This window comes from Emys orbicularis, chromosome 1 (genome assembly GCF_028017835.1).
Source record: "Emys orbicularis isolate rEmyOrb1 chromosome 1, rEmyOrb1.hap1, whole genome shotgun sequence".
NCBI classification, from domain to species: Eukaryota; Metazoa; Chordata; order Testudines; family Emydidae; genus Emys; species Emys orbicularis.
Genome location: NC_088683.1, coordinates 347,751,165 through 347,766,887, shown reverse-complemented (window position 1 = coordinate 347,766,887; position 15,723 = coordinate 347,751,165). Strand labels below are relative to the sequence as shown.

General features: G+C 40.3%; 1 protein-coding gene across 1 annotated transcript in view; it reads left to right on the top strand.

Annotated features, from left to right (window-relative positions):
- Positions 1 to 10,141, top strand: part of EED (embryonic ectoderm development) — a 30,831-nt gene extending 20,690 nt beyond the window's left edge. Inside the window, exons 7-12 of the mRNA XM_065411769.1 lie at positions 2,421 to 2,512; positions 5,561 to 5,694; positions 6,880 to 6,985; positions 8,076 to 8,234; positions 8,731 to 8,804; positions 9,707 to 10,141. Coding sequence (XP_065267841.1) covers positions 2,421 to 2,512; positions 5,561 to 5,694; positions 6,880 to 6,985; positions 8,076 to 8,234; positions 8,731 to 8,804; positions 9,707 to 9,833 — 692 coding nt within the window. The 3' untranslated portion in view covers positions 9,834 to 10,141. The remainder of the gene's footprint in view (positions 1 to 2,420; positions 2,513 to 5,560; positions 5,695 to 6,879; positions 6,986 to 8,075; positions 8,235 to 8,730; positions 8,805 to 9,706) is intronic.
- Positions 10,142 to 15,723: the final 5,582 nt, after the last annotated feature.

Here is a 15,723-nt window from a genome sequence, read left to right as displayed (position 1 = left end):
TTTTTTTTAAATACCATGCAGGTGGTCTTGGGTGTGAATGAGAGTAGCTAAACCCCATCAGAACACAAAGATTAATGTGTGACACTTTAAGAATTGAGGTGGACAGGATGGGTGAGGTAATATCTTTTATTGGATCAACTTCTGTTGGTGGAAGTGACAAGCTTTTGAGCTTCACAAACCTCTTCTTCAGGTCTGGAAGAGATAACCAGAGTGTCAGCTCTTTTTCCAAACCTGAAGAAGAGCTCTGTGAGGCTCGAAAGCTTGTCTCTTCCTCCAACAGAAGTTGGTTCAATAAAAGATGTTACCTCACCCCACCTTGTCTCTCTCTCATATCCTGAAACCAACTTTAAGCATTGAAACTCTAGAACAAATTTACTCTGTTAATTTGGATTTATGTGTGGATGAAACCCACTGCCTGTATTAGACATAACTGCATCCATTGATGCCAAGGGACTGCAAACAGTGTCTCTAGATAGAAAGAAAACATCCATGGTTAGGTGTGACAGTTGTGCAAACCATTGGGCATTGATGGAGCTTTAAATGATAATCACAAACTTTTTATATGCTGAGTTGTCCTGCCATCTAGTGGTGTTGGTTACATGGTGCACACTACTTTCAGTATGGAAAAAATTCTTAGCTTGATTCTCCTGTCACTTACTCGAGTATAAATTAGGAGGAAGTGAAAGGAGAGATGGTTCGTATGGTCTTGATTAGACTATCCAACCAATCATAACCTCTTAAACCTGACTAACTTAAAGCAAGACTGTGTGTTCACAAGAGTGAAGTTTTGCAAGTGCTAGAGTTAAAAACTTATTCTGTTCTAAATGCAGAACACCCTACAGTTGTGCAGTGTTGTGGATGAGACTTCAAGAACAAGAGTCGAGAAACTGAAAGTGATTCCTGCAGCTTTGTGTATAGTGTGGTGTAGCTGTGCGAACCATAATTTTTTGAGTTTATTTTATTTGTAATTAAATAGTTTGGAACTTTAAAGAAGGGAAAATCATGCAGTCACACTATTGTATGATCGTTGGATCAAATTTTGCCTACCAGACAATGATTTGACAGTGGTAGCGATGGAGGGCCAAGAACTTCTTGGCCACTTCCAATATAGATAAGGAGAGAGTCGGGGGGGGGGGGGGCGGAAGAAAGGGGAAGCAAAATGCAACTAGTCTGACACATCCATCTTATATTGTACTGTACTTTAGTGGAACCATAAAATCTTTTCAGTTCTTTCTAAACCTGATGTTTTTAAATGTCAGTGGCTCTTCATTGAAAATTGGCACCAAATTCTGTCTTATGAAACAGCTAGACATGCCCTGCTGACTTCAGTGGAAGTTGCATGTAATTTATGGCCCATTTCTGCCCTCAGTCCACAGTGTATTAAAAACCTTTTTTTTGGCTTAACAGAGCACAAAATAATAGCTGAATAATTTAAAGAGTGAAAAGCACTTTTTCCTGCATACTTGGATAACTCAAATGACTGAAGGGATTTTTAGTGCACACTCCAAAATATAAAATCATCATTGAGCTGAGAATGAATGAGACATTAACTTTTGGCTGAAATGTATTTTTCCTTCCCCTCCCCCGGGAAACGGCTTAAGGCAGGGGTGGGTAAACTTTTTGGCCCGAGGGCCACATCTGGGTTGCGAAACTGTATGGAGGGCTGGGTAGGGAAGGTTGTGCCTCCCCAAACAGCCTGGCCCCCACCCCCCCTCCGCCCCCCTGACTGCCCCCCGACCCATCCAACCCCCCCTGCTCCTTGTCCTCTGACCGCCCCTTCCCGGGACCCCCTGCCCCTAACCCCCCTGGGGCCCCACCCCCTATCCAAGCCCCCGGCTCCCTGTCCCCTGACTGCCCTGACCCCTATCCACACCCCTGTCCCCTGACAGGCCCCCCAGGACTCCCACGCCTGTCCAACCGCTCCCTGTCCCCTGACTGCCCTCCAGGAGCCCCTGCTCCTTATCCAACCCCCCCCCCCCACTCCCCGCCCCCTTACCATGCCGCTCAGAGCAGCAGGAGCTCGCAGCCCGGCTGGAGCCAGCCGCACTGCCTGGCAGGAGCGGCGGACCAGAATGCTGGCGGCGCGGCGAGCTGAGGCTGTGGGGGAGGGGTAAAAGCCTCTCCGGCCGGGAGCTCAAGGGCTGGGTTTGCCCACCTCTGACTTAAGGCCTGAAAATAGGCTAGGTGGGAATTCATCATTAGAATGAAAACTTTCTCAACCATACCTAGAGTAGTGTTAAAATGATACTAACATTCAACTGAAAACAATTTTTTCTTGTAGTAATGGAAGAACATACTTTTCATGCATTATAAATGCTACCGTGGGATTCCTGTTCTTGAAAGAGGTGGCTACATTAACTTTATTCAGGTACAAATGGATGATAAAGGTTAACCTGTCAGCTTCTGTGTTTTTATTCTAGATCATGCACTGAGACTGTGGAACATCCAAACAGATACGTTGGTTGCAATATTTGGAGGAGTAGAAGGGCACAGGGATGAGGTCTTAAGTGCAGTAAGTGGAAAACTGTAGGGTAGTGCCTTCAGCCTTATGTACGGGAATCCCAATATCTCTCTCTTTTTGAATCATGTTTAGGCTTAAATATTGTGCGTAGCAAACCCAAAGTACATGAATTGAACACTTTAACACATTTAGGCTAATATAATTCTAAGATTACATATCAGCACTAAAATACTTGCCAGTCCATAAAAACTGGACACCTGCGTCACTCAAACTCTAGAGAAACTGGATATTTTGCAACATGTCCTGAAGGTAAATAAACTAGGACGCTGTGGGATTAAAGAGTGGTGCTGGAGGGAAATGGGAAGGAATTGTTCAAAGCCCTTCACTATGAACACCTTGTTCTAATGAATGCCTCTAGGAACTATAAGTATCCAAGTTGACCTCACCCTGTGATGAGTTCTCTCAGCTAAGAGAAACTGGTCAATTGCTACGCTAATGTTTAAAAGATTTTGTTTTAGTAGGTGATTGGATGAAGCAACCAAAGTTTAAAATATCTTTATCCTTCAGTTTTTGCATTTATAACATATAGCTTAAAGTGTGAAAGATTGCATAGCTTTTCATGGAATAAAGACACAATCCCTACCCTGAAGAGCTTGCAGTCGTAACGCCCTTATCCTACCTGTGCTTAATTTTACAGATGTGAGTGATTCCTTTTGACTTCTGGTGGTAGGCAGGATACAAATATCTTAAGTAGGCTAAAGATGAAAGAAAAACAAACAAGCCATAGTGCCAATTAAATATTTTAAATCTCTAAAATATTTATAATTTTTCTGTAAATTTGCAACCATATTTAGAATAGACTTCCCACTATCTTATATTTTAACAGTGGATAAAATTGATTATATAAAAATGTAATTAATTTTTTAAACAGCTTTATTTTTATAAGTAAACCTATTTAAAATTTGAAATTATTACATGTTTTAAGGCCTAAATTTACTATAATCTGTTAAAAAAGGATTAATATTAAGCAATACATATTTGCAGCTGCAGTTTTAAAGAAAGTCATAGCGCTGAACTGGTGGAAGTCACTGGCTAAGCGCCTAGAACCAGAATTTGTTGAAGTGCTACACCAGCTTTTGACAGCAGTAGCTTCTTCAGGTGTAGAGAGAGTGTTTTCTTCATGTCAGGTTGTTCAGCTAGTCCAGTTCAATTCACTAACTACAGATAGTACTTCTTTTGCTTTAATAAAACAGTTAGCTTTAAATACAAAACATGTTATGTTTTGAAAAACTTTTTTTCTTGTGTAACCAGAACATTTAAGGTAGTTTTATTTAACTAACAGAAATCATTTTGAAATGTTCTCTTGTGCATTTAATTTGAATTTTAACTTCCATCCAAATAGAGCTTGACACAATTCACAAGTAAAACTTAATCATCTTCTAGTAAGTAAGAAATGCATTGTTCATTTCTTATTATTTATTTAATTAAGAAATATAATACCTTAAATAAATGTGTGTAGATACACCATACCTTTCTGGTCAGCAAAAAGCACCAAATTTAGTGTAAAGGCTAAATTTAGTTGTGAATCAATGTGTTTTAACAGTTACAAACAGTGAAAATCAACCTTTCTCTATGAAAATGACTAAAAAGTACAAATACAAAATGAGATTAAAATCAAGTATTTAAATTGCTTTGATTTTAAAGCAATCCCTCTTGGGGTCTCTTTTTTTGACACTTGTTTAGAATGACTTGCAGTACACACTCTCCTGTAGATTCACCTCTCAAGTGATGCAGTTATTGCTTCATGCCACCAAAACCTTTATACCTATTTCTGTCTTGTACTTTTGATGTATACGAATAATCTATCTTTGATTACATAAATGTTTCTTGGACACTTGTACAAACTTTTATTTGGGAGACCCAACAAACTTTGCATAATCCAAGCATCACATAACTGTGGAGTTTATTTTTCTGTCTATAAAACAACTTTCAAAGGTGACTTAGTGTTGAAAGACTTTGCACAAGTGAGCTTTAAGGATGAATAGAATAAAAAACCTGGTGCTTTCATCCACAAGAGAATATTGTCACGCTTACCACAATTCTTGTTTTGGCCTACAGTAGTATACAATTAATTCAGTACTGTTTCTTTAGTAATTAAGGACTTGACACAAATTTCACATTCAACATGGTTTACATGTAAGATGAGCTTTCAGTACTGCCCTGTCCTCATATATATCTTAGTCAAATTGTACACATAAAACAAAGGAAAGCAATAAAAAATATGAAGGGAGAGGAATGCATAAGGAAGGAAAAGCCTTACATTAATAAAGGAAACAGTGACTGAAGTTTGTTATGCCTGCTTACTTATGGCTCTGTTTATGTACAGATATTCAAATTTTATTGGTATGTAACAAATACCTAGATAGAATATTTGTGCTAGAAACAATCATTTGTCTTTGGTCGTTCTTTACATAGAAACATCCATATTGCCATAATGAATCAGATAAGTGGTTCCTCTAGCCCAGAAATGTTGCTGATATTGGCCAATACTAGATACTTCAGAAGAAGATGCAAGAAACCACGTAGTGGACAATTAAGGAATAACCTGCCCATATAAAAACATTTTCTTAACCCATGCCACTTGCTGGCTTGTGCTGTGACGTAAGGGTTTATATCCTCTTAAAATCGTTTTTTGTTCTGTATATTGTAATGGTGGATGGCCCTCATTTATGTCCAATCCTTTTCTAAATTCTACTATAGTCTTTGCCTCAATTAAATCATGCGGCAGTGAGTTCCACAGGTTCTATTTTGGGGAAAATACGAGTCTTCAATTCGTTGTCTTTCAGCTTCATTGAATGTTCTCTTGTTTTTGCATTCAAGAGAGTAAAATAGGCGTGCCAAGATATGATATCTTTTACAGGAAGCAGGCTTAAATTATATTTAATACTTTTCTATCTTGAAATATGCTTATTTAGCTTGCTCTCTAGCATGAAAATATGACTTAAACGTATTATACATCTAGTGTAAATAAAGAAGAAAATAGAATCAGTGAGTTAGAAACTTAACATTGAGAGCTTAAAGCGGACTCTTTTTGTGTAGGATTATGACCTTCTTGGTGAGAAAATAATGTCCTGTGGTATGGATCACTCTCTGAAACTCTGGAGAATCAATTCAAAGAGAATGATGAATGCCATTAAGGAGTCTTATGAGTACAATCCAAATAAAACCAACAGGTAAACACAATCTTGATATCTGTTCTTGGATATATCTACTAAATCTGAATCTTCTCACCAACGGCGAATATCAGCTCCTGCTGTAATGAGGGAGTTTTTCCATTGACTTGGGAATTGTGGGTCCCTAAATTGCTCTAGAAGAAGGCTTCTCTTACTGATATGTGGTGCCAATAGAGTTCTGTTTAATTACAGGTCCTGGCACTTATTTAAATAGTCTGACTTCTTCCATTTATGCGTAACTATAAGGTGTTTGGAATTGGTATTTTAATACAGTTCTAATTTCTGAAGCATCTATATAAATATATATCAGCAGCCTTCCCTGTCCCCTCGAAGTTTTATAGTAGGGTAACAAATACACATCAGAATAATTGACTAGATTGTAGTAAATAGTTCCTTAAATTCTGAAAGTGAAAATAATACAAGTTATTGTAATCAGTAATTTATTTGGGGGATATAGGGCAAAAATGCTTACACAGTTGGAATGACGCTTGAAATTTTCAATCCTCCAGTGATCCAATCTCTCAGAAATATGTTGATTTGAAAAGACAGTTACCTTTCAGTTACACTACTAGCAAAATTTGTCCTTAATATTAAGGGAAACCAACTCATGTAATTACCTGTTTGTACTAATCCTAGTGTTGAGTAGCCTCCAATTTGTGAAATAAAATGAGAAGGATCTAAAACATACTAAACACATTTTACAATGGGACTAATATTAGAAGTGTGCCTACTTCTTAATGTTACCAAATCTTAAATGGCACTTCAGACAAAACAAGATCCTTAGTGTGTTCTTACACATACCTTGTCAAAACATTTTAGATTTTGCTTGAAGTGTGTTGGGGGCTGAAGGAATCCCAGAAGTTGCTTCTGTTTTAACACGATTTGAAGTGTTTGACAAAGGGATTGCTGAATTCCTTCAGAGCTAACATTGTCTTTCCAGTGCCTCCAGCCCTTCCTCTCCCCTCCCACCTCCCCACACATATATTGGGACCTCAAATAATTCACTGACGATAGTCTTGTTGTATTTACCTTACAGATAAGTTTCTGAAATGTACTCCTCAAATTATTAGACACAGTAGAAAAGGTTCTACTGACAGTTATAAATTAACATTTTAGTGTTTAAAATTTTTTTTTTCCCAAGTGCCTCTTTTTGCCCTTCTTGATATGAATGTTTTTTTCCCACAGGCCTTTTATTTCTCAGAAAATTCACTTTCCTGACTTTTCCACCAGAGATATACATAGGAACTATGTTGACTGTGTACGATGGTTAGGAGATCTAATACTTTCCAAGGTAAAGTGTCTACTGTTTAGCCATATTGTTCAAGGTTATTTGCTTACATTCAGGGCCTTAAACAATAGTTTTTGGGTGAGAGTGGAGTAGAATGGGGTGTCTTTCTGCTGCTTTGATTTATTGGCCGGAAAATTAACTTATTGTGCCATGCAGGGTGATTTTTTCTAAGTAGATTGTGAGTTTAACTAATTGGGTTTAGGTATATAAGCATCTTACATTAAAAATCTATATAAATTCTTCTAGCAATCAAAGCTCTAGTAAAAGTATATCAGAACTGAAAAGCCAGGATTCGGGTGGAATGTTCATTCGAGAAAAAAGCAAGACTGTTCATTTCTGGAAGTTCACATAGATCTTGCAACAAAAAGGAGAAGTGAAATAGGTGCACTAAATTGGAAAGTCTACATCATGGAATGACTTTGATTTGTGTTGAAACACTGATAATGTTTGCTCTGCAAATATCGGGCTAAGACCCTATCTACTCTGAGACTTAGCTCATTTCTAGCAAGAAACATGTTTGGAACATTACTAAAATTCTTCAAATTTGCATGGAGACAGAACTAAACCTCCCTTTTGTGTTTGAATTGTCCAAGTGCACTTCTCTCTCTCCTTTGGCAATTAAAGATCATTGGCAAGTAGCTTGGGGTGAGCTGGCTCTGTTTGGACTGCATGGTATAAGATCTGTGGATAAATAACTAAGGGCACGTCTTCACTGGCAACGGTAAAGCTCTCCCAGCGCTCTAAAAAAATCACCTCCACGAGGGGCATAGCTCCCAGTGCTGGGAATGCGGCTCCTAGCGCTGGTGCACTGTGTATACTGACAGCGCTGAAACTTGCAGCGCTCAAGGGGGTGTTTTTTCACACCCCTGAGCAAGAAAGTTGCAGCGCTGTAAAGTGCCAGTGTAGACAAGCCCTAAGATTCCAAGTGACATCCTTGATTCTTTTTCTTCTTTTTTATGTACTCGAGGGTAATTGTACAAGGAGAAGTTATATATCAAAATTATAGTTGGAAAAAGCATGGGTGGTGTTTATGGTTTTGTTGTTGTTGTTTTTTTCCCCCCCAAGTAAGTGATTTTTCTTATTCTTCCCATAGTCTTGTGAAAATGCTATTGTGTGCTGGAAACCTGGCAAAATGGAGGATGATATAGATAAAATCAAGCCCAGTGAGTCAAATGTGACTATACTGGGGCGATTTGATTACAGTCAGTGCGATATCTGGTATATGAGGTTTTCAATGGACTTCTGGCAAAAGGTAAGAGTGAGCTTTGCACTTTTTGCTGTATTTGAAGAAGATCCCAGTTTCGGAAACTGAAACTCTTCCCCAGTTACATATTTAGATGCCTTAATGGTATATGAAGAAAAGTTTTCAGCTTGCATGAGCTGATGTGATGGGAGGCAACATGGTCTGGAGCAAGGAGCTTAGTATTGGCAGTGAGGAACGCTAGACTTCAATCCTGACTCTCCATTGGTGGCACTGGGGAAAAATTATTCAATCTTTTATCTCCATTTAACTGATGAGGAAACTGAGGCAAATACATAAGAGACATGAGTGTAGTGTGGATCATTGGCTTTATAGTGATTTGAGTATGTGAAGTGCTATCTGTGTGTGTGTGTGTGTGTGTGTGTGTGTGTGTGTGTGTGTGTGTGTGTGTGTTTTAAATGTTATCAGTCCTACAGGCTTTATGAAGTCTGGCTTCCGTTCTTTGATACCATATTTTAAAGTATCTATATTCTCTCTTGTTTCAAAGATGCTTGCATTGGGCAATCAAGTTGGCAAACTTTATGTTTGGGATTTGGAAATAGAAGATCCTCATAAGGCTAAGTGAGTATATATAAGTTTCTAAACTCCCCTAGATTCCTTTGTGATACTGAGACATGGAGTTGGGGCACTTGCCTTCTTTACACGACTCATACTCTTAAATGGTGGTAGGGCACTTTCCTTTTTACTTTACCCATAACACAAACTCTTGAGTGGTGGTAGCCACACCTTCAATTCTAACTTTTAAGGTGAATGAGCATTTTGACCCTGTAAAGTTAACATTATTATTTGTATTACAGTAGCGCCCAGAGGCCCCAGTCGAGTTGGGGCCGCATTGTGCTGGGCACTGTACGTAGATACAGTAAAAGAAAGTCCGTGCCTCGAAGAGCTTACAGAGTAATTAGGAGGAAAGTTTACAAAGTAATTGAGAGGAGACTTACCAGGTGGGTGTGGCGCACAATGGAAGGGGGAGGGGAAAGGACTAGGGTAATAGTAGTAGAAATATAGTTATATAGGCTAGCTACGTGCATACTATGACTTTTCAGTTGACCACCTGTGCCTGGCCAGGTGACCTATTGAAGAGTCGTATATGAGGTCTTCCTGGAGATCTTGCTATCTTTCATCACCCAATTACAATACTGTATTCCTAAGTAAAAAATTACTTATGTTTATTACAATAACCTACCTAAGATGATCCACTTTCAGTAGAGCTTTATGAAAATTGACCTTGGGTGGAGGAAGAAATTGCAATGAGAGAGAATTAATTTCCTGTGGGTTCCAACGGCTAAACGAGGAGTACAGAATATGCTAAGGGCCCAGCCTTGCCAACCTTTCCTTTGTGAATGGGGTTCCACTGGTGTCAGTCAGATAACATGTTAAAGTTCTGATCCAGCAAAGCCCTTACTCACAAGTGTAATAGCAAATGCAGACTTAACATTGCAACTAAATTATTTCTTTATTTGTAGATGTACGACACTTACCCATCCTAAATGTGCTGCTGCCATTCGACAAACCAGTTTTAGCAGGGATAGCAGTATCCTTATAGCTGTTTGTGATGATGCCAGTATCTGGCGCTGGGACCGACAACGATAAATTACTTTTTTTTTTAATTAAAAGTAGAAAATACATTGTTGGTTTACAGTGTAACCTGTTAACTAGCTTCTACTGTAGTTGCATTTAGAATCGTTTTTCCCACTGTTCAGTTGGCCGGAGCTGAACTTAGTGATGTTTACATTCTTTGTACTGTTGTCCTGCTCAGACTCTGGTGCTTTCATTAATAAAAAATATTTTTGTAAAGCTTTATGCATTGTCCACTTCAATTATTTAACCAAAATGAATTTCATGATTTCACTGTGACCTGTAATGTTGTTTTACATTGTGTATAGCTGGTACATATCACATGCATGTTAGCCGTGTGGTAGGAATTGAGTATACATGAGATTGCAGTCTTCCATGTGTGGTGTTTTTTTTTTTAAAGAAAAGTGTGTTTTATGATTTTTAAAAAAGGAGTGTAATGTAGCTACAGAAATATTTCTTAGGGTTCACAATAATTTAAATTATGTTCATCTGTATAACAAGTTCCTTAAAGTATAATATAAGAGAAATGTGGCTGTGCTAAAAATATTTTGCACCTGTTCCTCTTCCTACGTTACTGTCACTGTAGAGTATTATTATTAAAACTGAAGGAATTTTAAAACCCAAATGTGCTTTTCACCCCTTAGCATAAATGGCAAAATACGATGTTTGTTTACTTTTTGCATTTTAATGTTGGATAGTGGAAAAACAAGATAAGCCATTCTGGCTTCCTGATTCTTATTTACTAGCTCAGTGCTGTAACGTTCATATTTTAACTGCTGTAGGGGAATACTTTAATCCTAGCTATTGTTACTGACACTTTAAAATAGGATATTTAGGTTTTATAAAACATTCCTTTTCCCAAATACAACCTAAATTTTGGGTCTTCTATGGTGTCTCATCAAAGGTTTAGTTGTAAGAGCAAATAAACTATATAATGATTCTTGTTACTATTTTTAATATTTTTATTAGAACTTAAAATGTGTACAGTTAATCAAGAATGAGGAGAGAAACTAGAACAAAATATTACTGCTAATGAAGTGTCTAACCTTTTGGCAAAACACATTTGTGTGTTCTGTTTTTGTCACTGTATAGTTCCAAATCCAGTAGTGTGCAAGTGATCTAAGACAATGCAAAATAGTCATCTGACTATTTTAAATAAATATATAAATCAGAATTTGCTGTCTGGAACCAATTTATCTCCATTCTTTTCACTTGCCCTCTTCTGACTCTATAAACATGCACAACCCAGGAAGACTGTACTATGGTAATATAGAAACAAATATGCCATCCCTAATAATGCATCAGGCGCTTTTTTTGTGGTCTGCAGAGCTGGCTCAAAGGTTGTCCTCCACAGCACCAATTTGAGGCATGTCTGGCTCTTCCTGTTAGAAAAAGCCACTTCAGCTATTTCTTAACCAATCCTGCGAGATTGTAAATGTTTCACTTTCACATGATCACCTGTCCAGTTAGGGAGTAATATGACCAACACTCGTGTTAGAATTTGCTTAGCGATGTCTTCTAATATCTGCAGGCTCTCAGGAAGAATAGATCTAAAGCTGAAAGGCAGCTCGTAAGTGTTCAGTACGTGAGATTCCGAGTTTTAAAAAATACTACTTGTTTGGACATAAAGCATCGCTGGAATTGGAGAAACTATACTTCCCATGTAAGTCTGCCTGAGCATCTCTACTGAAGTTGCCTGGGTTCTAGACCAGCGGTTCTCAAACTGTGGGTCGGGACCCCATTTTAATGGGGTCGCCAGGGCTAGTGTTAGACTTGCTGCGGCCTGGGGTCAAAGCCCGAGCCCCACCGCCCAGGGCTGAAGCCCAAGATCTTCAGTCCTGGGTGGCTGGGCTCAGGTTACAGGCCCCCCGGCCAGGGCTGAAGCCCTTGGGCTTCAGCTTTGTCTGGCTTGCCCACCTGGGGTGGTGGAGCTCGGGCTTTAGCCCCCCTCGCTTGGTTAGGCTCAGGCTTCTGTCCCCCCTCCTGGGGTCACGTAGTAATTTTTGTTATCAGAAAGGGGTCACGATGCAATGAAGTTTGAGAACCCCTGTTCTAGACCATCTGACTGTTTTGTACTGTATTTTGCTGCTTTTAATTTTTGACATGCCCAGCAAACTAGTCGATTCATCCCTCTTGCACTATGCGTTTCAGCTCAAAGTGAGGGAGGGGATTAGACAGATCTAAGGAAATAATCCTTCATCTTCTCTGCTTTGTGTGTTACTGTCACCGTGAGATTTGTCATGGTTAATGCTGTGAAAAGTCACAGAACGATGGCACAAGCCAGGAAAATCTTGGCAAAAACCCTGAAACAGCAAGGGTGGCCCTATCCCCAGCCTTACTAGCCACTGCAGTGGAACCCTTGGCTGCACAGTAGAGCAAATCCCCAGTTATAAAGGGATTCAAACAATTCAAAGGGGAAGAGATTTTTAGTCAAACTTTCTAAGATTTATAACAAACTTAACAAATACTTGAGAGAAGAGCTCCATGAAAGGTTAAACCACTACGGTACATTGAGAGCTCCCACTCCCATTGAGTCTGCTAGCAAAAAAACAAAACACCCTCTCCCCCCAACACACATGGCTTCATCTTCCTCTTGTACCTAAGGTTATAAAGCACAGAGCTTTCAAAATCCTCCTCTCAGGCTGCTTTTATATACATTATAAAGAATCAAAAAGAGCATAATCATGTTCTTCCCTCTCTTTCCCTACCCTTTTCAAGCCACCTTTAATTCTGTGTTCATCTCTTTGCCAAAGTGCATAATTCACTGTCTCTCTTCTTGTCTCTGGGTTTGCTGGAAGTGGGATAGGTAGGGTCATGGCCCCTCTTCCTCCCTACCTTTCTCTGCCCCTCATAGGATGGTTTGTGGGCCAAGGAGGAAGTTGTTTCAGGAGGCTGCAAGTTTTACAAATGTGCCCCATTCGAAGCGGCTGTAAGTTGTGGAAGTTCTTGTAGCCTTTGCTCCACTGCACCCACACTTTCTGCACCCACTTATAGGTTGGCCACACTTGGTCTCCTTGTTTACTCTGTAATACTCTTCCATTGGCTTCCTGTGGAACATTTGAAAGTGTCTATCATGTTTTCCTTATTACAGGTACAAGCTCATAATACGTCATCCACATTTATGGAGAGCTCCTCCTTGAAATTGAGTTCTACTTAAAAAGGGGATGGTAGGCTGTAATCTCTACTTTTTTATCAATTCCAGTTTATCTTAATGGATGTAGAACATAGATTAGCTTCAGTGCTATTATAAATTTGCAAACATCCCTTCATTTACATGCTTTGTGTTAGCATTCATCATGTCCCTGGCCCTAAGTTTCTCTGTCAGAAAATCATTGTGCCCGACATTGAGTTTTGAGTGGCGTAGATTAATCAATACCAAACCAATGCAGAATAGAAAGTTAGTACTGGTTTACAATATATTATAAGTAAGGCTAAGATTTTGTTATGGTAATTTTTAGTAAATCCTAGGTCATGGGCAATAAACAAAAATTCACAGAAGCCCATGACCTGTCTGACTTTTACTAAAATAACCCGACAAAATGAGGAGTGGAGGGTTCGGCACCCACCACTGCTGCCGCTCACAGCGGCTGGGAGCTGCCCATAGAGGCTCAGAACTCCAGGACTCGCGGCTGGGAGTTGCTGGAGTCCCCTCAGCTCAGAGCTCTGGCATCTCCCTGCCATTGCTTGGCGCTCTGGGGTCCTCCTGCCAGCGTGGCTGGGAGCTCTGGGGGCCACTTGCTGCCCGCAATGACTGGGAGCTCAGGGGACCACCTGTGGCATCTTGGACCTGCATGGGCCCCCACTGTAGCTCAGCTCTGGCAGCTTGGAGCTCCGGGCAGGCACCTGGCAGGCTCCCTACTGCCTGCGGGGGCTGGGAGCTGTGTGTGTGTGTGTGGGGGGGCCCGCTACAGCTCAGAGCTCCAGGGCTGGCAGCTGTAGGGTTCCTGTAGCTGACAGCTCCGGCCCCCCCTGCTGGATTCTGTAGCCTTAATTATAAGTATGGTTGGTAGAAGCGCCTACAATTAATGTAGCCCAACTCTTCCCATTGTAAGACTTTTCAGTTGCTTGGACTTATAATGTTTGGGATTAAATTTTCCATGTCGGCTGCCTTCCCCAGGGTGAGTTTTTCTTTTTTCAATTTCAGTCAAAACCGTTCAGCCATTTCCAAAAATGAGGCTATGGAAATACACGTTTTGTCCATGTTAAATTCTAGTGGCTTTTTGAACGGCTCTAGCCCTTGTGCTTTGGAGCAGGAACTTGAAATGTGTGTCAGGAAAGTGCCTCTTGTTCCCCCTCCTCCCCCCAAATCTGCCCCAATTTGCAAGCCTTTGAAAAATTTCAGTTTATACTTGCTCACTATAAGCTTCTTAGATTTCACTAGCTATAATTAGGGCCCTATCAAATTCACAGTCCATTTTCATAAATTTCATGGTTAGCATTTAAAAAAAATCTTGAATTTCACAATTGCAGATATTTAAATCTAAAATTTCAGAGTTGTAACAAAGCATGAATATTTATTGAAAAATTGCAAAATACAAACATATAAAGCCCTTAAGTCAGCATTTCTCAAACTGCGGTCCTACCCAAAAGGGGGTTGCAAAGCTTGCGTGTCGGTGTGGGTGTGTGTGTGGGGGGGGAGGAGGGCAGGGGGAGTTATAGTATTGCCACCATTACTTCAGTGCTGCCTTCAGAACTAGGTAGCTGGAGCACAGTGGCTGCTGGATGGGTGCTGAGCTCTGAAGGCAGCACTGCTACCAGGAGCAGTGCAGGATTCAGAGCTGAATTCCCAGCCATTCAGACCTGGGTGCCTGACAACCAGCTGCCGCTCTCCAGCCACCCAGCTCTGAAGGCAGCACAGAAGTAAGAGTGGCAATACTGTGACCCCTTTTCAATAGGCTTGAGACCCCCAGTCTGAGAAACGCTGTGTACTTGTATCTATGTTTACCCTACAGTATAAAAGAGTATAGTATAAGGTAAAAGTATAAAAAAGACCACATTCACGGTTGGTCCGTGATGTGTTTTTCACAGCTGTAAATTTGGTAGGGCCATAGCTATAATCTCCAAAGATTCTGTCCAGCCAACACTTGCAGCTGGTAATGCTGCCCAAAGTACACATATGCTATCCCCACTGAACATATTCCAGCCAAGGGTTACAGGGGTGAAGATGAACGTTCCCTATAATTAGTGGTCCAGGCTGGGGTGGGGCTGGGCACCACTAAGAGCATGGAACCTGTCTCCTGTGCTCTCAATGACACCCCCCTCCCTTTTTGGCATCCAAGCACTGAAGAGGAAGAAGCTGCCTAGCTCAAGCAGAAGAAATGAGCTGGACTGTGGGGAGGGAAAGGAGTAGAACAGATGGGATAAAGAGCCCGGTGAGATGGTACTCTGAAAAATCAGGTCCTAGGCCTCTCGTAATGGGCACCCTAAATTAGTGGACAATTTTGATCTTAATATCTGTGCTTCCACTCCTCTCTGAGGATAACAAAGTGAAGGTTATGGGGTGATTTGATAAGTCTATAACGGGTTCTCTCAAACTGGGGGTTGCAATGCCTCAGGGGCTTGCGAGGTTATTACATGAGGGTCACGAGTTGTTAGCCTCCACCCCAAACTCTGCTTTGCCTCCAGTATTTATAATAGTGTTAAATATATAAAAAGGTGTTTTTAATTTTGAAGGGGGATGGCACTCAGAGGCTTGCTATATGGAAGGGGTTACCAGCACAAAAGTTGGAGAACCACTGGTCTATAATTACCATAGTGAGCAAAAAAAAAATTGATAATGGGTTGTTCAATCCAGCAGACAAATGTAGAACAAGATGAAATGGCTGGAAGTTGAAGCTAGAGAAATTCTGGAATTGCAAATTTTTAACAGTGAGGGTAATTAACCATTGGAACAATTTACAAAGGG